Source organism: Ammospiza nelsoni, chromosome 27 (genome assembly GCF_027579445.1).
Source record: "Ammospiza nelsoni isolate bAmmNel1 chromosome 27, bAmmNel1.pri, whole genome shotgun sequence".
NCBI classification, from domain to species: domain Eukaryota; kingdom Metazoa; phylum Chordata; class Aves; order Passeriformes; family Passerellidae; genus Ammospiza; species Ammospiza nelsoni.
The window spans coordinates 5,829,524-5,850,748 of NC_080659.1; the positions used below are offsets into that span (position 1 = coordinate 5,829,524).

Below are 21,225 nucleotides of genomic sequence, written 5' to 3' on the forward strand. Positions count from 1 at the left end.
TGGGCCGTGCCTCAGTTTACCTCAATGGGAAAGGTCTGGTGGGTAGAGAAGGCAAAGGGTCCCCAGAGGGGAGACAGCGGTGCCATCCTGGGGTGTCCTGTGGGGTGACAGCATGAGGGGGACACGGGATGGGGATGTGGTGACATCCTGGTGACGCTGGTGACACACACAGGGTGCCAGGGAAGGAGGGGACACCCGGAGCAGGTGCCACACGCAGAGCTGTCCCCGGCGGTGTCACAGGAAGGGGCCCCGGGGCAGGACGGGCACGGAGCCCCGGGGCAGCGCTGGCAGCCGCCCCCAGCCCCAGCGCGGCCGCTCGGGCAGGGGGCACCGGGGGGCACCGGGGGGGCCCGGGGGGCAGCAGGGGCAGCAGCAGCCGAGGCCGTACAGGGCGTAGGGGTGGAAGTAGCCGACGTTCACCCTGCCATGGGAGACAGTGGGGTCAGTGCTGGGACACAAACCCCTCTTTGGGGTCTCCAGAGCTCCCCGGGCCCCTCAGAACCCCCAGAGCCCCCGGGCCTTCTGAATGCCCTGGGCCCCTCAGAGCCCCCAGAGCCTCCAGAGCCCCCCAGAGCCCCCAGAGCCCCTCAGAGCCCCAGGGCCTTCTGAATGCCCTGGACTCCTCAGAGCCCCCCAAACACCCAGATCGCCCCAGGCCCCTCAGAGTCCTCAGAACCCCCTGGAGCCCCCCAAGCCCCCAGAGCCCCTCAGAGCCTCCCAGAGCCCCCAGAGATTCACCAAGTCCCCATGGCTCCTCAGAGCCCCCAGAAGCCCAGAGCTCCCCAGGCCCCAGGGCCCCAGAGCCCCCAGAGCCCCCCGGTCCCCCTGACCTGCGGACGCGGCGCCGGGCCCGCCGCCGGTGGTAGTCGCCCTTGGCGAAGTCCTCCAGGTTGGCCGGGTGGATGGCCCAGAAATGGCCTTTGCCGTTGTCGCTGCGGCCGGCCTTGACGAAGCACTCGTTAAGGGACAGGTTGTGGCGGACGCTGTTGCGCCAGCTCTTCTCCTGGGTGCAGAGGGGTCAGTCAGGGTTGGAAGGGTCAGCCAAGCCCACAGGGGTCACTCGGGCCCTGAGGGCTCAGTCAGACCCACAGGGGTCACTCAGGCCGAGTCCCCGGCCTCTCCTCAGCCCTGTAGAAGCCGGCCCGGGCTCGGCCAGCGGCCCCGGTGCTCTCCCGGAGGATCGGGGGCAGCCGACACCGGCAGGCTCCGGAACGAGCCCGGAGGCACCGGCCCGGGCAGGGCCGAGCTCTGGGCGCCGCCGATGGAGACACCGACCCGGTCAGCCCCGATGGAGGCACCGGCCTGGGCAGGGCCGAGCTCTGGGCACCCCCGATGGATCTCCCGAGGATCGGGCCCAGCGGAGCCGGCTCAGCTCCCCAGCCCAGTCCCCACAGCTCACCCCAAACCCTGGAAACCGGGCAAAATCCCAGAAAACGCTCCCGGCCCCACAACGCTCACCTTGTTCTTGAAGTAGGGGTAGTTGTCCATGATCCACTGGTAGATGTCGGACAGCAGCAGCTTCTTCTCGGGGGACGAGAGGATGGCGGTGGAGATGAGGGCGATGTAGGACTGGGCCGGTTTGTCCGCGGGCTCCGGCGGGGCGCGGGGGGCGCCCGGGGGGCTCGGCCCGGGGGGCTCCGGGCTGGGGGCGGCCCCGGTGCCCCGGCCCGACAGGAGGTACTCGATGGTGAAGGAGGCTCCGGGCGGGCGCCGGGGCGCGGCTGCCGCGTCCCCAGCCGTGTCCCCCGTGTCCCCCATGGTGCAGGTGCTGCCGGCGAGTGCCGGCGCTCATGGCCCGGTAATTAGTGCAGATTACGGGGTTTGCTAATTGTGTTTTCACAAACGCGCTGCCCCCAAAGCGGGCTGTTTATCTGGCAAAGCCCCGGCTTTAACGGGATTTGGGCCCTTAAGCCTCATAAATAAAATGATTAATCCGCTGGAGGTGGAGGAATTCAAAGTGGCACCGAGGAGGTGCCCGTGGGCACGGGGCCGGGGTTGCTCGGGGGTCCGGCTGCCCCCCAAAACCCGGGGGAGAAGGTGGAGAGGGTGGGGGTTGAACCAGAACCCTCCAGGCTCCATTTGGGGAGATCCTGGGATGTTCAGGGAAATCCTGGGATTGCCCCAGCACCCTCCTGCCATGCATGAAAAGCCCCGGGTCTCATTTTGGGGTGAGCTGGGAGTGATGCTGGGGATCCTCGGAGAGCTCAGGAGATCCTGGGAAGCTCCTAGTGACCCCAGGAAGGTTGGGGAAGCCCTGTGGGAAGATTTTCCCTGTAAAGATCCTGTGGATGTTGGGTGAGATCCTTGGGATGCCCTGGGAGAAGATCCTGGAGAATCCTGAAGGGAGATCCCAGAGACCCTGGGGTGAGAAATCCCAACAAGTCGACACAGAATTAAATGTAAATCTTTCATTTTATTTAACAAACACTATAATTTGAAGAATGTGTACTGAGGGAAAGAAAAATAATTTTCTTTTTTTTTGTTTGTTTTGTTTTTTTTTTCTTTTCTCTTTACAAAACAAAGAAGAAAAAAAAAACCAGGATATAAGAAAAAAAAAAAAACAACCAACATATGTACAGGAAGAGCTGGCCAACTCCAACAGAAAGCACTAAAACAAGCATGGTGTTTCCAAACAGTTGTTTGGCCTGGAAAATTTAAAAGCAATTAAATTAGAATAAAAAATATTAGGAAAACAACTGGACTCTAAAGCTACTGTGCAGCCAGGGCCGCGAGCACAGAACTTTGTACAGTAAAATTAATCTGGGAGCTCTACCCGGGTTTTTGTCAGTTGTTTTCATCCCCCTTTTCCCACCCCCACCCCCGTTTCAACCTGAAAACATATTGCTTACAGCCAGGGAAGAGAAGGAAAGCAAAGCCTGGGGCCAAGGGTGCAGGGTCCCTGTGGGAGAGGGAGCAGGAGCTGCCCCGGCTCCCCCTGCCAGGCCTGGGCAAAGGAAAGGGGGGTTTTATCCCCAGCCCTTCCCCATCCTGCAGCCAAACCCCAGCCAGGCAGGAGGGCAGAATCCCCCTCCCACAGGGGCTCAGGGACCCCCACCCCTCTGGGAGATGGGGGTTTGGGAGAGGAGCCCCCTCCTCACTGTGGAGAGGGATCTTTGCTTTTGGGCAATGAGGATTTAGGGCAGCTCTGGCTGGACCTCGGGGGCTTTTCCCTCCAGGTGGGATTGGGCACGTGTGGAATTCTCTGGAGTGAGGGGGAAGTGCTGGGAAAGGCACCAAGACCCCCCCTCTCTGTGCCCCCCTGGCTGCTGGGGTGAGGGATGGAGGCTTTGGGGTACCCAGAGCTGGGGGAGGATAAAGGGAGGGTTTGGGGTACCCCGAGGGGAGGATGGAGGGAGGATAAAGGGTTTGGGGTACCCCGAGGGGAGGATGGAGGGAGGATAAAGGGTTTGGGGTACCCCGAGGGGAGGATAAAGGAAGGATAAAGGGTTTGGGGTACCCCGAGGGGAGGATGGAGGGAGGATAAAGGGTTTGGGGTACCCCGAGGGGAGGATGGAGGGAGGATAAAGGGTTTGGGGTACCCCGAGGGGAGGATAAAGGAAGGATAAAGGGTTTGGGGTCTGGCAGTGCCCAGCAGCACCAAGCCCCTCGGGGGTCTCAGGCCAGCACAGGGACACGGCCCCTGCTCCTCACCCAGCCCAGGGGCAGCCCCAGCTCCCTGCGGGCTCTCCCGAGCTCCAGGGGGAAAAGCCAGCGAGGTCCGGAGCAAAGCAGAGCCGGGAGGAGCCCGCGGGAACAGCAGAGCTGGCGCAGAGGCCGGGACAGAAACTCTCCAAGACAAAGTCAAAAAGGTGACGCTTCGCAAACTCAAAAGCAACAACGTTTTGCCACCAAAGAGCACAGGAGGAGCTTTGGCTCCGGGGCCAAAGGCTGGGACAGAGAAGTGGAGGGGCCGGAGCGGCGGCAGCGCCCGGGCCCCGCCCTCGCACCGCCCGCGACGGGCTCGGGACTCAAAGAAACCTGAATTGGAGTTACCGAGGTAGTTGGCTAAAAACTGAGATTCCCCCACCCGGCATCTTCTGGAAGGACCCCCCTGCCCTGCTCCTGCTCGTGGTGCCAGGTGTGCCCAGGTGCGGGGGTGGCCTGCAGGTCACAGCCACTGTCCCCATCCCCAGGCCTGGGGGTGTCCCTGCAGGTCAGTGGGGGTGTCCCTGCAGGTCACTGTCCCCATCCCCAGACCTGGGGGTGTCCTGCAGGTCACTGTCCCCATCCCCGGGCCTGGGGGTGTCCTGCAGGTCACTGTCCCCATCCCCGGGCCTGGGGGTGTCCCTGCAGGTCAGTGGGGGTGTCCCTGCAGGTCACTGTCCCCAGGTCTGGGGCTGGGGGTGTCCCTGCAGGTCACTGTCCCCATCCCCAGGCCTGGTGCTGTCCCTGCAGGTCACGGCCGCCGCCTCCAGAACCAACCTCAACGAAAAGGGAACGCGCAGCCCTTGTCAGTCTTCAAAAACACCAAAGTTATTGCACTTCAAAAATACAACAGATCTGTGGTTCGAGCCCCCCCCCTCCCACCCCCCCGCCCCCCCCATGGCTTCTGCTCAACTAAAACGAGTCACTACTGCACAAACCTCTACACTTCCCTTGGGATTAGGTTAAAATTCCAAACGTGTCTCTTTACATGAGGTGCAGAGCTGCTGGAGCTCCGAGCTAGACCAGTGCCACTGCCAAGCGGGCATCTCCCCCCTGGCACCCCATGCCCCCAGTCCCACCCCTACAAACCCCCCTCCATCCTCTCTGGGTCATCCAACCCCCCCAGAGCCCTCCCCGCTCCCCCCCTCCCGCCCCGCCCCGGACTCACACGTCCAGCAAAACCTTTAGATTAATTAAGGAATGGTTAATTAACAAGAGGATCAAACTGCACACGGCTTTGGAGATGCAGGGTGGGTGTCCTGGAGGTGTGCAGGGAGCTCCCACGATCCCGGGATCCAGGTGAGGGAGGATCCTGCCTGGCTTAAGACACTTTCTTTACTTCAGGCTCCAGTTCAGGGTCAGGCTCTGAGTGGGGTCGTTTTCCAACCAAGAAGCAGCTCAATGGTTTTTGTTTTTTTGTTTTGTGTCTTTTTTTTTTTTTTTTTTTTTTTTCTTTTTTCTCTCGTTTTAATGAGTAATTTGGAATAGGAAAGTCACAGGAGATGAGGGAGGGAGGGAGATGAGGTGGGAGAGGACGTTCTCCCCCTCCTCCAGTTTAATAAGCACCAGAGTATTCAAGTCTGTCCGTTGGGAATTCCGAGCCGTGGCTGCAGTCAGCAGGCAGAGACTAAACCTTTCTCGTAAGAGCAGCGTCGTTTGGGCTGGGGTCCCTCATCATCATCCTCCTCCTCCTCATCCTCCTCCTCGTCCTCCTCCGAGGATGAGCTGTCCAGTGTTAAATCCACAACATCTGCTGGGGCTTTGCCGTTCTCGCCGGTGCCGTTGGCAGTGGCCAGGAGCCCGTTCACCTCCGAGGAACCTGGAGGAGGAGGAGGAGCTGAAACCACCCCTGCCCAGCTCAGGGAAGGGTCCAGCACCCCTGGCTGGTCAGCCTGGACAAGGGAAGGCTCCAGGGAGAGCTCAGAGCCTAAAGGGGCTGCAGGAGAGCTGGAGAGGGACTGGGGACAAGGCATGGAGGGACAGGACACAGGGAATGGCTTCCACAGCCAGAGGGAATATTGGAGAGAAATTCCTCCTTGTGAGGGTGCTGAGGCCCTGGCACAGGGTGCACAGAGCAGCTGTGGCTGCCTCTGGATCCCTGGAAATGTCCAAGGCCAGGCTGGACAGGGCTTGGAGCAACCTGGGACCGTGGAAGGTGTCCTTGCCATGGCAGGGGTGGCACTGGATGATCCTGCAGGTCCCTTCCAACCCAAGCCATGCTGGAATTGTGTGATTTCCCCCAGGGTTTCCAGCCTTGCTCACCTAGAACCAGGATGGGACACTGGGGGCTGCAGCTCCGCTCCTTCTCGGCTCGGATGGGGCACCAGGAGCCATCCACCAGGTACTCAATCTCATCTGCATCTTCACATTCTGTCAGGATCTTGGACAGGAGCCTGCAGAGGGGACAGCAGGAGCTGTCACAGCCCTGGCAATCAGCAGGGTGTGTGCAGTGACCCTGGAGCCAAAGGAACCTGCTGCTGAGAGCCCTTGGAGCCACGGACTTTATTCCCCATAAAACCGGTGCAGGTTCTGACTGTGCAAATCCATCCCAGCCCTTCCTGTCCATGCACCCAAATCATCAACTACCAGCTTAATTAGCTGCAATTAAACACAGCTTTGCCTCTTCACCCAGTTTCCCAGGCACTGCTTCCAGGCAGGCCCTGCTGCCCCATCCCATGGGACATTCCCAGCAAGGCTTTAGCAAAAGGTGAGAGATCCTTTGGCATTGGGAACTCAGCAATCCAAGCAGCAGCACTTCCCTTCCTTCCCAGTTTTATTTCCCAAATCTCCACAACATTCCTGCATCAGGAACACCATGAAAATCCGCCTGGAATGAGGCCCTGATTGCAGAGAAACTGGGCACTTGCTTCATCCCCTGTGTTTGGAAATCCCTCCTGGACTTGAGCACTTTCCTTCAGGAGGAAGGAGAACTCTTAGTGGAAAGACTTCCAAGGTCAGGAGAACTTTGTGGCACCCCAGTGGGAGAGTTTCAGCTTTCCCCAGCTCCTGTAGGAATTGTTCCCACAGCCAATCCCATCACCAGCACAGCAACCACCAGGCTGCAGCTCCCAAAAGGCTGACAAGGCCCTGAGGATGCCAGACCTGACCAACCACCCTGCTCAGGAGCCTCGGGCTCTTTTCTGCCTCCCAGCACCCACTGAGTGCCAGCTTCCCTCCCTCACTTCCAGGGAATCTGGGAAGGATTTCACCCAACAGAACTGGCATCAAACCAGCCCTGAGCAGGAACAAAAGTCTGCTGAGCCCTCCCCAGGTACATCCTGCTGCTCCTCGTGCAGGACACGGGCATGGCTGACCCGTGTGGGTCCCACAATCCCACCCCTCACAGTTTCCCCTTCATCTCCCCCTGCCAGAGATCTCCAAGAACTGGATTTTCCTGTCAGGGCTGGCCAGGGGACAAAGCAAACAGGTTATCAGTGCTGAGGCTGCTCCAGGCTGCCTGCAAAGCTACAGCTCCTGGATCTGCCCAGGGCCCACAAGGCAGCGACGCTGCAGGAGCCCTCGGTGAGGCTGGGACAGACTGGTCTGCTCACTTCCCTGTGCCAGGGCAGCTCAGCCACCCCAAACATCACTTTAAACTCTCCTGCTCTTGAGGGAACCTGCACTGGAGGCCAATCACACAGCCATGAGGGTGGAGACCATTTCCCAGCATGCAAGAACCACGTGTGTTGTTCCACCAGCCCTGGTCAGTGGTCCCAGTCCACAGAAGGCTCCCAGCATTTGGGGGCACAAAGCTGCTCCCAGACTCACCCCAAAAATGCTGTACCACAAGCCTGTTACCCCCCAGCACATTCCCACTTGCTCTAACACACCAGAACACTGAAACCAGAATATGATGCACCAGCAGAATAAACTTTGAACAGTTTCAAAGTGAACTTCAACCAAGAGCTGAATGCTGCACCCAGTGGGGAAGGGGAAAGGGCAGAGAGGTGCAAAGCTCACCCATCGATGATGAGCTGGTCGTAGGGGGCAGGTTTGTCACACACAGGGCACATCCATGTGGGCTTTTTCTCATTCATCTGTAGGTAGAAGACGGCATCAAAGCACTGCAGGTGTGCACAGGTCTCGGCCCGGCACGGCACCGACAGGCGCATCTTCACCAGCTGTGGGGCAGAGAGCAGAGCATCAGCCACGACACCTGGGAGGAACCCCAGCTCCCCTCAGGAGGAAAAAAACATTTAATCTGGGAGTTTGCAAAGCTGGTCTGAGAGTATGGTTTGGGTTCTTGACAAAACCAGGCTAAAACAGAGCTGGAGCTCCTTGGTTCTGGATTAAACTGGGAGAGCTGGAGAGGGACTGGGGACACAGGATGGAGGGACAGGACACAGGGAGTGGTTTCCCACACCCTAGAGGGAATACTGGGAAGGAATTCCTGGCTGTGAGGGTGGGCAGGCCCTGGCACAGGGTGCCCAGAGCAGCTGTGGCTGCCCCTGGATCCCTGGCAGTGCCCAAGGCCAGGCTGGAGCAGCCTGGGACAGTGGGAGGTGTCCCTCTCTGTGTCACTGGATGGTTTTAAGCTCCCTTCCAAGGCAAACCCCAAGTCCAGGAGGAGCCTGCAGGGTCTCACCGGACAGATGAGGGACACTCGGACCCCGGTGGTGGCGATTTCGCTGTCAGGGTCCAGGCGTAGCTTCTCTTTCACTGCAGGGAGAGCAGAGGACACAGCATTTAACCAAACTCAGCCTCAGCAGGACTGTGCAGCACAGGGGGAGCAGCTCACCCAGCCCTGGGCTGTGTGTGTGGAGCACTTTCCCTGCCAGGCAGGGAATGAACACATGGACCTGGGGTTAATCCCTCCTGAGCAGCAGGATTTGGGGAAATGTGGCACTTCCCTGGCACTTCCAGCTCAGAGCAAGTCCCCCCACAAGTGAGCAAACAGAGAGGGAAAACACATCCCATCCTTCTGCCATCAGGTTATCAAGCCTCCTCCCAGCACTGCTGGGCTGCCACTCCTTGCCCTCTCCACTGGCACCTCCCTTATTCCAGAACGTTCCACAGGAACCACAACCAGGCCCAGAGGTAGCCAGGCAGACAGCTCAGAGCGAGGCAGCCATGCAAGACCAGGCACAGCAGCCATCCAGCACAGATCTGGCAAGAATCAGATGTCAGCAAAGGAGGAATCCTGCCCCTGCTGCTGCAGCCTGAAAGCAAAACCCAGAGGAGCAGCAGGGAAATCAAAGCAAGCAGCAGATGGGCAGGTCCCACACCAAGGTGCAAAAATCAACAAAACCAGCTTTGAACTGCTCCCCAAGTCCTGAGGAGGAGCTGCTGCTCCCACTGCTGTCTGCAACTGCCTCTGACACTTCCATCACCGTTTTTCTTTGGAGCAAGTCAACCATTTCTTTTGACCTTTTCAGATCATAACAAGATGTCTCCAGACAATGAGGCTACATGCAGCTCTGCAACACCCAGCTTTAATTAGAGAGTGACTTCTCAGATGTGAAATTCCCAGGAGATTACAAGATTTGGGCTTGTTTTCCTCACATTAGGAGCCTTTTCATCCAAGCTTAATTTTTTATGAAGTTCTTTGTAAGAGCTCTCTCTGTGCATCAATTACTGGGAGACCTGGGAAGGAGAATTTTCTAGGATCTCCAGATCAGGATTTTGGATCCAAAGCCATAATCTGTTCTCAGACACTGCTCCTGTATTAAGTTCTGCAGAATTTTATGCAAAGCAAGATGAGTCAGCAGTGAGATGAGGCTGAAGCCAAAGGGCGGCTTCAGTGACAGGGAATTATTTGCAAAGCAGACCAGAGCTAGAAAAGCAAAGTTTAGGATCTCCTCAGGTTGGTCAGTTCTGGATATCCAAACAACTTCCAAGCACGAAAACACGAAGGAGCTGAAGTAAGAGATTGCTCTTATTTGGTTTTATTTAAATTCACCAAATACAGCTGATCCCTGCCCAAAATCCAGGTGTCTGCAGGCTGGACACACCTGGAGCCATCACCTTCCCTGTGAACTGCCATCCACCTCCAAGGCTGGCAGGCTGAGGAAGCTCAGCCTGGAGAAGAGAAGGTTGAGTGGAGACCTCCCAGAACATTCCAGTCCCTGGAGGGGCTCCAGGGATGCTGGAAAGGGGCTCTGCATTAGGAACTGTAGTGACAGCACAAGGGGGAATGGCTTGAAGAGGGGAAACTGGGGTTAAGATGTGCAGGAGAAATTCCTCCCTGTGGGCAGGCCCTGGCACAGGCGCCCAGAGCAGCTGGGGCTGCCCATGGATCCCTGGCAGTGCCCAAGGCCAGGCTGGGCACTGGGCACAGTGGGAGTGTCCCTGCCATGGCAGGGGTGGCACTGGATGAGCTTTAAGGTCCTTCCAACCCAAACTATGCTGGGATTCCCTGACATTTCCTATCCTTGGGAGGAGTTTTCCAGGATCTGGGCAGTTTTAAAGACCATCAGGATCACAGGGTCAGCTCTCCCACGCAGAATGAAACAGTGAGAAGGTTTTGTCCAGCAACATGAGAAACTGGGAATCTTCCACACTCATGAGCTCCAAGTCAGAGTCCACCTTGGAAAAGTACCTTCCCCTCATTTCCAGTAATTTTTACATGAGCCTCATACCAGGAGGATTTACCTGAGTGGTTTGGGATAAGCATCTCTGGGGACCATCTCTTCTCTGAAGCTCTCAAGGCATATCAAAGTGCTGCTGGTGACATCCCAGTGCCACCCCAAGGAGTGCCAGGGCCTGGGGCAGCAGGACATTGTCACCAGGATCCCTCGCTCCAGCAATGTCCTTTGGGAATCCCGAGGTCAGTGCTGCTCAGACTGACTCAGCTGAAGGCATGAAGCCCTTCCAGCGACACCGACAGCGGCACAAATCCTACAGCCACCTACAGGGAGAGCCACCAGAACCACGGCTTTGGGGTGACCTCCCACGGCTCACACACAGCTCAGCAAGTCTGTTCAGATAAAAAGCGGGGTTTACACAGCTGGAGGGGAGCACAGGTGTGCAAGGTGGTGGTTGCTCCCCAGCAGGCTGCAGACGGGCCCCTCCCGAGCCACTCACCCAGCGCTTTGCAGAGCTCCGGGTGCTTGATGCCGATGGTTTTCAACCTCTGCAGCAGCTCTGCTGAGGTCATCTGCCGCACCAGGTACAGCCCCACCGAGTAGCTCTGGGGAGAGAGGGAGGAGAGGATGAGGAGGCCGCTCTGCAGGGCTGCCTGGGCGGCTCTGGGCGCTCCCTGGCCTCTGACCTTGCCGTAGTTGCCCCAGGTGACCGTGATGCGGTTGGTGGCCGCTGACAGGTACATGAGGTGGGTGAGGTTGATGGGCCTGCAGGGCCTCTTGGGTTCCACCCCGGGTTTGTTTGAGGGGTAGTAGCCCTAGAGCAGGAAGATTAAATACAGGTATTTATTATTTTACTCAAGGTACATCTGTTCATCAGCTCCATTAAGGTGCACTCAGCCCCAGCTCTCAGGGATGGGGGGAAGGAACCGAGTACAGCTGGAGCACAATTAAACAGGATTGAGCCTTTATACAGAACAGCTCGTTAACAACATGGCTAATCCATAAAAAATTAGCTTTAAACTAAGCAGTGCACTTCTACAACATGGCAAAGCCATTTCCTTCCACATTCCCCAGATTTCCCCCAGATTTCCCTCCCCAGTCCCCAGTCCTCACCGGCACGGAGCAGTAGCTGTGGTTCACCTTGACGGCGATGTTGGGAGGGTACTGGTCCTCCTGGGGGGAACTGGTGTCTGTGTAGCAGATTCTGCGCAGAAACAACACATCCCATAATATCCTACCACTCTGCACAGCTCCCACAGACCCATCCCAATCCTTGCTCCCTCAGCAGAGCCCTCCAGGTGGGACTTTGCTGTTTCTGCTCGAGGTTCCAAAGTGGAATTTAAGAGGCCCAAGAACAAAAAGTTCACTGGAAATTCTCTCTGGAGCCATGAAATCCTTGTTGGAACGTTTTAGAACACTCCCTCCTCCCTCGCTCTGCCCCTGATGTTCAATGAGCCCAGCCCAGACCTACCTGAGCACCACCTGAACCGATTTCACGCCGGGCTGCAACTCCCTGATAAATGAAAGAACAGAAAACTTCAAATTAATTGTGTAAAAAAATCCCTACCCTCAAAAGAATCACCCAAAACCAGCTGCCAGACTCAAGAACTTCAGTTGTTCCTAATTTTTAAAAATAGAACTTCAAAAAATTACCTCCCAGAACTTTATTTAAATTGTACAATTCCCCTTGCAAATATCAGTGGTTCTGTAATTATTATTTTTTTTCCTGATGCACCAACTCACAGCTTTTCTCTGGGTTTTTAAAACTGCTCAGGTGCCTTCTGGTGATTTGTGAGAATTTATAAAAACTGGGTTTTAAGGTCAGGTTTACCTGACAGTGTTCAAGACTCCCTGTGTTTAATTATTCAGCTGAAGCTGCTCATGCAAACCAAGGGACTGAATATTAAGGCCCCACTGTGAATATTGCAGCCTCCATCAGGGCTGTTCCTGACAGGATTTTAACTGCAATCAGGAAAGAAATGGAAGGCACAACAAGGATGTTTTACCAGGAGGCAAAATAACCAAGATATTGTTCCTCCAGCTCTTTAATTTTATGACAAAGATAAATAGCCAAAGGTTTTATGTTGAATTTTTGGAGGAATTCTGCATGAAGGGAGCAGGTCAGCCAAGAGGAAACCTCCGTGCCTGCACTGCCACATCTGAGGGGAGCCTTTGTCTGACTCAAAAGTTGCATCTGACAGAGGTCAGGGTAAATCCTGATCCCAGATGTTTCCTCCCCACCAAGGAAGTTCCTTTCAGATGCAAAGAGCTGCACACTCTGCCTTTTGAACCTGGCCCCAGGAAAGGCTGCACACACTCACACCAGCAGCTCAGCAGAGAATTTAGGTCATCCATGATTTCATCCCCATTTTCCTGCCCAAATGCACCATTCCAAAGGGAGATTAGAGCAGCACAAATGCAATTTAAGGACCTGGATGGGGGAATTTGCAGCTCCCACTGCCCCCAAAGCTTTTGCTGTACATGAGGAGCAGCCTGGTGTCCTCACCCAAATCCTGTTCCCTTGCAGAGAACAAAAATTCCACAGGCAGGGAGCACTGAGGAATGATGGAATGGTGCAGCTGCATTTTCTGGAACTGCTAATAGCCAGTGAGGAGTACCTGGAATTTCTGATCAGCTCCACTTGTCTTGGTGTTAATGCAAAAATGCACGGACTTTCCTGAAGCTTCTCATTATTCTGTGGGACTGAGGAGGGAAGAAAAGAGTGTCCATCAAACTGAGACCTGCAGCTCTGAGCACGAGGTGATTGCTATGCTCTGTTTATCTCCAAGTCTTGTTTTCTCCCACACCCCAGAACTGCAGTTTTCATCTGTTTTGGTAATTCTGCTTTGATTAGACTTTGCTCATTTATTGCTCACTGTTCAGTGCAACCAGCACAGGCTTTGGATTTGATTTTTCTGTTCTTAAAATTATTTTTCCTCCCCTCAAATAATTCAAGAGCCATCAGCTCAGCACATCAGTGGTGTCACAGCGTGACCACATCCTCAAGAAGCCCAAGAGGAGACCTGAGCCTGACACAAAAGCCCAAAACCAACCAGCCAGAGCAGGCGGGTTCTGGAAAAGAAAGAAAACAACCCCAGCAACAAAAACGATTAGCTCAGATAATAAAAAAGCAACACAAAAAGCAGCTGGAAGTGACAAAACACGACTTCAAACCCCCTGACCTTGAGGGTGGGACAGCAGCTCACCCTCAGAGGGGCTGGAGAGAGCCCAGCATTAACTGGGGCCTTTTGCACACTGAGAATTTGAACACCAAGGGCATTTAATGTGGGGAAGATGAAGTTTGAGACCTGGGAAACTTTTGTTGCAACCTGTGCTTCAACCAAAACACGTTTTATTTTCAGTTTTGTGTCTCTAAGCAAAGTTCAGACCCTGAGCTGCTGAAAGTCACGAGAGGAACACAAAGAGGAAGTGCTAAAACAGCTTTTAAAAAATCATTTAGCAGGAATTGGGTGTTTTGTTTTGTCTCACTTCCATTGCATGGTTACTCAAAGCCACCAGGAGTTCAGAAGGAGGAAAATGCACTTTTGTATGAAAAAGAGGAGATGAAGGAAGGATAAAACCTCAGCAGCTCTTGGAAGACCTGGTGACAACTTGAGTCACTGCAGGTGCTTCCCCTCTGGTCCCTTTTCTGCTTTAAAAATGCAAATGGAACCTACAAAAATATATTTCAGAAGTAAGAATTAAGATATCTTTGTGGAACTTTCTGTTTAATTCCAGTTTCCGCCCAAATATCTCCTGACAAAAACAACCAGCAGAAAGTAAAACATCTCATGAGGTATTTTTAGCAAAGTGATGACTGACAAGGACAACAACAAAAAGTAATTTTAATGTTTCTGATTAAGAAACTGCCAATAAACTGAGCCCTGCTGATTGTTCAGCCACACAAAGACAAAGCAAACCTGATTAGGAAAAGTGAGAAGCTGCTCACGGTTTGTTTTGCATTTTTGTCAGCTCAGTCTTCATACAAAAACCGAACTGCTGCTGGAATCGAAACCCAGAATGGGAGGTGCAGCCTGCTCAGGTGGGAGAGCTGAAGCTCCCTGGCTGCACAGAGCCTCAGGCAGCAGCAGGGAAATCAGGGAGAGCCCTGCAGGGCCTGCCTGGCCCAGGGGAGCTGCCCGTGCAGGGCCAAGGCTGCGTTTAATGAGCCCTGGGCTCTGAGCAGGGCAGGGGACATCCAGTGACTCCCTGGCACAAACCTGGTGATCAGGGAACATCCAGTGGCACCCTGGAACAAACCTGGTGATCTGGGGACATTCAGTGGCTCCCTGGAACCAAACCTGGTGATCAGGGGACATCCAGTGGCACCTTGGAACAAACCTGGCAATCTGGGGACATTCAGTGGCTCCCTGGAACCAAACCTGGTAATCCCAGAGAGTGCATCCTCTGCCTCTGGGTGCTTCCACCTCCTGGAAATTTGTTTTCCTTCAGAATCCCATATTGGAATTGCTGACTAACACACATTTAACACTGAGCAAACCATTCCCCACACAATTATCGTGTTTGAGCTTGACTCTGTCACCACTCAGCTGTTTTGTCACAGCATTAACGCCTTCAAATGAAGAAGAAATTATATAAAATCTGACTAATTAGACCTTTATCTTTTTGTTTCTGCACAATCAAATCTTCATCTATTTTTCCCCCAAGCCACAACAGATATATTTTCAGCAAAGCCAGAGCAGCTCAAGTTGTAGAATCATTGGTAGAGAATTCTGACATTACCACACAAATTTATGAGAATTCTGACATTAGCACATGAATTTATGAGACACTCAGCAGAACTCAACTTCTCTGGACACGCTGAATTTGCCACCAGAACATTCTATTTAACATCAGTTAACAACATTCTTTGTTTCTCCAAATTAAATAATGAAAAATCAGTCTCCACACCCCAGGGAAAAAGCTCTTCCAGTTTTACTGGTTACCCCTCAAAACACACAGCACCATACACAAATAACTGTGACAAGCACACAAAATAAAGGCCAAAAATACAGTTGGAGGTGTTGCCACCCTCTTTTATGCACAGGATGCTTCAGGTCAGGGATTTCTAGTGCTGAAAATCAGCATTAGTGTGGAGTTTGGCTCCACAGTCCACAGGAACCAAACAAGGTGGGATTCCAAAGTGAGCACATTCCAGGTCTGGGGAAAATCCCAGGATTTGGATTTGAAGGACCTGAAGGATCATCCCCATCCCACCCCACGGGCAGGGACACCTTCCACTGTCCCAGGGTGCTCCAGCCTGGCCTCGGACACTGCCAGGGCAGCCACAGCTTCTCCTGCCCACCCTCACAGGGAGGAATTGCTCCCCAATATCCCATCTAAATCCCTCCTCTTTTAGTTTGAAACCATTCCCCCTTTCCCAGCATTCTCCCTCTCTGTAAAAGCTGCTCTCCCTCCTTTATCAACCTTTAAGCACTGGCAAGCCCAGGGATCAACATTTCTCTGTAAATTCTGAGTATGAGGGGAGAGAGAGGGGGGAAGAGAGGGGCGAAAGAGAAGAGAGAGAAAGGGGGAAAAAGAAAGGAGGGAAAGTGGGGGGGAAGAAAGGAGGGAGGAAGAGAGAAAGAGAAGGGGGAAAGAGAAGAGAGAAAGGGGGGGGAAAAGAGAAGAGAGAAAGGGGGGGGGAAAGAGAAGAGAGAAAAGGGGGGAAAAGGGAAGAGAGAAAAGGGGGGGAAAGGGAAGAGAGAAAAGGGGGGAAAAGGGAAGAGAGAAAAGGGGGGAAAAGGGAAGAGAGAAAAGGGGGGAAAAGGGAGAGAGAAAGGGGGCAAAGAGAGAGAGAAAGGGGGCAAAGAGAGAGAGAAGGAAGGAGAGAGGGGTCTGACCACCCCATCCATCAGCCTCTCCTGCCACAAAACTTTAGAAACTCCTTAAAAACACAACTTAGTTATCAACTCACGTTCATCAACTTTATTCAACTTATACGTTATTTATCAACTTTATTCAACTTCTACCTTACTTATCACCTTTATTCAACTTACACCTTATTTACCAACACCCCCCCGCCAGACTCACCTAACTCCGTGGGCTTCAACAGCTCGTCCAGCGTGGTATAAAAGGGCAGCTTGACCAAGCGAACCTCGGGCTTGGCCACTTTGGGGGGCAACCTGCCCAGTCCGTTCAGGTATTTGCCGTAGAGGGCAGGGTAGTCGATGCCGGCGGCCGGCAGGCTGCGGGCCACGGCGCCGCCGCGCTCGTACGCGGAGTGCAGCGGCAGCGCCTCGGCGCGGGGCGGCGCCGGCGGCGGCGGAGCCACCTCCGAGCCCTTCTTGTTGTAGCGAGTCTCGTAGAGCTCCTTGATCTTCTTGAACACCTCGGGGCTGCAGTCAAACTGGACCAGCTGCAAAGCTCGGGTCACTAGTTCGTGTTTTAGTCCGCTTTTACTCCTGCCAACAAAACCCAGCAACATCTGAAGATCTGAGACTCGGAAACTCATCACCATGTTCTGGGGGATAAAAAATTAAAAGATGTTCTCATAGTTATAAAAGGCAAAGGTTTAGTTGTCACTTTATAACTACAAGGCAAGATATTTAAAATTTCCCCTCAAAGAAAGACCCCGAACCTGTCCAAACCCGCTGCTGTCACCTGGTTTTGGTTCCCATTTCTTGGTTGAACGCAGAGATCGCCCGCTGAAGGACAGAACCGCCAGCACGGGCACCAAATGACTCCAAAATCACTTGGATAGGTGCCAAGCATCCTCAGGACAGCTCAGCTGGAAGCAGGAGCGACCCCAAAGGTCTAAAGCAAGAGGCCTCACTTGTGGAAGAGCTCATGGACTCCTGCAGCAGCCCGAGCCTCCAGAATTCCCAGAGAAATGCGGAAAACTTCATCCCAAACGGTGCCAGGGCAAGGCACAGGGAGGAAATCAAAACGACATGAACTGGGGCCACCAATCCTGGATGTCTGGATGGGAAAACCCCTCCAGGATCCTCCCTACATCCACAGGACCTTTACAAACCCCACACACTGAAGAGTGTGGAAGGACAGTGAGATTACTGCAGGGAGCAGTGTGCTCCCAGGAGAACGATGCCAAGCACTTCCCCGAGATCCCAGCCAGGAGCTGCCTTGCAATTATCAAATTCAGCGTCTGATAAGCAGCAAAACCCAGCTCAGGCTTCCAAAATTCCCTCTCTGAGGCCTGTGACTGTCAGCAAAGGCCACAAGGCAAGTTCCCATCAGAACCCAGGAATTCTTCCTGAGCCCACAGCTCCAGGCTGGCATTTCAGATCTCCAAACAGCCTTAAAATGGCAAAGAAGCAGCAAATAAAGTCCTGGGGCTGGAAAATTCAAGCTGCCCTGGAAATAAACACCACACGTATTCACTCCGCATCCTTCCTGTTTGTGGGGGAATTCAAGAAGAAACCCCACAAAAACAATCCAGCAGCAAAGATCCAGCAGATCTTCCCCAACCTCTACCCAACTCTCGAATTAATAATTTAAAAGAAAGCATAAAAGATAATCTAACAGTCTTATTTCCTGGAATAAACCAGCTACAGATTTTTTTAAAATTTTTTAATTAAGAAATCTACAACTGTTTCCAGAAACATTTCACAGCCACTTTTGGATGTGTGGGAATTAGACGAGAGAGAAAAATGCCATTTGATTTTCTCCTTTTCCCTTACATATGTCATTCAATCTGAAACCCCAAAAGCTGTTATGTCACTGTCTGCAGTTAGAACTTTGGGAGTCGTGATGAGTCCCAAAATATCCCTGATGAGGGGAAAAAAAGACTGATGACTAAAGAGGAGAGCAAAGATGTTTAATTGCCAGAAAGTCAGAATTTCAGAGCCCTGGATTCATGGTGCTGCTCCAGCACACACCACCTGTGAAATCCTGGAGAAATCTACTTTGTGCCTCACTTTTGTTCAACTCAAAAATAGAATCAGGATCATTAGGGGTGGAAAAGACCTCCAAGATCATCAAGTCTGATGAAATCCCACCAGGATCATTAAAGTGTGCTAGGAAATCGAGAGAACCTTGCTGTCCCCAAGGGATTCGGGGATAAAAGGTGCATTTGGAAAGATAAATTCATCAAGACACAGCAGCAGGAGGTGCCAGGGCATCCCAGGAGCTCAGGAGACAGGAGCTCCCTGTGGGAATTGCTCCTGGAGCCTCACCCAGGACCCTCGGCCTGGAAAGCGGAGCTGGAGCCCAGAATTTCCATTTTGAAGGAATTAAAGACGATGAGATTCAAGCAGCAAAACAACAACAAACCCCAGACAAAGCAAACCGAGGGCTCGAGGTTCCCCGTGCGAGCAGGGAGAGCACATGGAGAGCGGAGATTCCCGACACCGCTGCTGGTCCTCCTCTCAGAACCCTCCGGGCACGGCCCCGGGCCCCACACCGGGCACGGCTCTGACCCCACCGGGCACGGCCCCGGTCCCCCAGAGCCTCTGCGGCCACCGCGGTGCCCGGGGAGCGCTCCGGGAGCGCACGGGGAGGGCAGAGCCCCCCAGACCCCGCTCCCGCCGGGATGGCTGCGGCCGCGCAGCCCCATCCCCGCCGAGGGGCTGCTCGGGAGCGCTGTCCGGGAACACTCCAGGGAACCCTTCCAGGGAGCGCTCCCCGGCCGCCGCCGTTGCTCCGTAACCGCCCTCAGCACCGGCTGCCCCCGGCCGCTGCCCCGGCTCCCTCGGAACCGGGATCCCGAGGGGACCGGGAAAGCTCCCGGTGCTTCCCGCGGCACGAACGGCCTCGGAAACACAACTCCCAGCGTGGATTCGCTTCGCCCATCCCAGAGGAGCCCTGCGGCCGCCTCCACTACCGGCAGCGCCGGTCCCAGCGGTTCCCCGAGCCCCGGACGGCTCCGCACCGAGCGCTCAGCCCCGGGCGGGCAGCGGGACCGGCCCGGGGGGCGCGGGGGCAGCACCAGCGCTCCTCGATCCCGCAGTGAGCGGGGCAGGCCCGCGGCGGGGGCAGCCCCGAGGAGAGCGGGCAGCACCACGGCCCGGTTCGGCCCCGGGAGGTCCGGCGGGGGCTGCGGCCCTGAGGCCGGGGCGGGGCAGTCTCTGAGGTAAAAAGGCGAGGGGGAGGCCCCGGAGCGCCGCCCCCGCGGTTCGCAGCGCCGCCCCCCGCCTTCCCTCCGCGCCGGGAGCCGCCCGGTGCCGGCCGGGCCCCGCGGGCGGGGCGGCGGCGCCGCTTCCCTCACCTTCGCCTCCACCAGCTCCGCCGCCATCTTGGGCCTCCAGCGTCCACCGCGCCGGCCGCCGCCGCCGCCGGGTCACGTGACGCCCTCGCGCCGGCGGGAGGGCGGGGCCGCGCCGCCAGCGCCGCCCAATCGGCGCGCGCGCTCCTCGCTCTCCGGCCACGCCCACCGGACCACGCCCTGCCAGGCCACGCCTCCCCCGGGAGTCTTAAAGGGGCCACGCTCCGCTAAACCGGGGGAGCGACGGCGGGAGCGGTGGGGGGCCCCATCCCGGGGATGGGATGGAGGCGGCTCCGCGGGCACTGCGGGAGGGGGTGGGCGGGCAGGCAATGGGGGCTGCCCCCTAGATGGCGGCAGGTGGGTGCCCCAGGGCAGGGCAGGGCCCGGTGGGCTCGGCCCGAGGCTCCGCGGCCGTCCCCGGTGAGCAGGGAAGGGAATGGGGAAGGGTCCCGGTACCCCGGTTCCCGGGTAAGGGAGGGCGGAGCAGGGGGATCTCCTGGCCAAAATTTGCTCCATGGCAGCGATGTCCCAGAGACCCCTGAGCCTTCCTTCTCCCTTCCCCAGTGAGTGTTTGTGCCCCTTTCTGCAACTTAACCCATCGCTAATTAACAATACCTTCCATGTTATAATAATAGTAAATATTTTCAATAATAATAATATTAGTAGTAGTAATAACAACAATAACAATAATAATTATATATATGTATATTGTACTTTCTTTCTTTCTTTCTCCCGATAGGCAGCTCCAGTCTCTGCTCTGGGACAGGGACAGGACCTCAGGAAGGGCTGGAGCTGTGTCAGGGGTTTGGGATGGTGCTCAGGGAAAGGTTCTGCCTCTGAGGGTGGTGGCACTGCCCAGGCTCCCCAGGGAATGGGCACATTCCCACCCTGCCAGAGCTCCAGGAGCCTTTGGGACACGCTCTGGGACAGGGTGGGGTTGTTGGGGTGTCTGTGCAGGGCCAGGAGTTGGACTGGATGATTTCAAGGTAACTCCAGTGTTTGGGGCAAATTGCTGCACTAGGTGAGGTTTTCCAGCACTTTCCTCTCCGTGCCATCGATCCCACATACTAATTAAAGAAAAAGGCAATTAGCACTTTCTCAGGAAGAGCAGGATGTTAATCAGGTTTCCCAGTTTTCCCTTCTAGGCTGGCAAAAGCCAGGGTCGGTGCTAAAACCCCACCAGATTGCTATGGAAACCCCAAAGGCCGAGAATTCATCCTGTCACGGTGGCAGAGCTGGGCCCAGAGCCATCCTGGGTGTCCCTCCATGGCCGTCCTGCCTGTCCCTGCCTCACACGGGCAGCCTGGGGCTGTGCTGGGGCTTTGGGAGCTGCCAGAGACAGAACTGGGATTGTCCAGCCCGGAGAGGAGCGGCTTTGGGGTGAGCTCATTGTGGCCTCCAGGACCTGGAGGGACCCAACAAGAAACACAGAGAGAGACGAGGGACAGAGGGACAGCTCAGAGGGAATGGCTCCCACTGCCAGGGGGCAGGGCTGGATGGGATTTTGGGATGGAATTCCTGGCTGGGAGGGTGGGAAAGGGCTGGGATGGAATTCCCAGAGCAGCTGTGGCTGCCCCTGGATCCCTGGCAGTGCCCAAGGCCAGGCTGGAGGCCCCTGGGATGGTGGAACATCCCTGCCACGGCACTGGCTGTTCCTCCGTGTCCCTTCCGACCCAAACCATTCACTCCGTGATTCCTGCCGGCTCTAAGGCGGATGAGGGCGCACAGGGACGGTTTGCAGCCCGGGCGCTGAGCTCGGTGCCAGCCCGGTGTCCCCGGGCCCGGCGGGAGCTCCGGCCGGTGCTGCCCCCGCGCTCCTCCCCGCCCGCAGGGGGCGCTGCAGCACCGGCCCGGCCGGAGCATGCGCACTGCGGGCACCCTGCGGGACCGGGG

General features: G+C 55.6%; 1 protein-coding gene across 1 annotated transcript; it reads right to left on the reverse strand.

Moving 5' to 3' along the window:
• Positions 1 to 5,050: 5,050 nt before the first annotated feature.
• PIAS4 (protein inhibitor of activated STAT 4) lies at positions 5,051 to 19,388 on the reverse strand. The gene is made up of 11 exons (XM_059489664.1): positions 19,336 to 19,388; positions 16,203 to 16,632; positions 12,788 to 12,872; positions 11,641 to 11,682; positions 11,283 to 11,373; positions 10,856 to 10,984; positions 10,669 to 10,774; positions 8,231 to 8,304; positions 7,606 to 7,766; positions 5,908 to 6,038; positions 5,051 to 5,464 (listed from the first exon to the last, which is right to left on the reverse strand). The coding sequence occupies exons 1-11, from the start codon at positions 19,360 to 19,362 to the stop codon at positions 5,259 to 5,261; spliced, it is 1,482 nt and encodes a 493-aa protein (XP_059345647.1). The 5' UTR covers positions 19,363 to 19,388; the 3' UTR covers positions 5,051 to 5,258.
• Between the last annotated feature and the right edge of the window lie 1,837 nt (positions 19,389 to 21,225).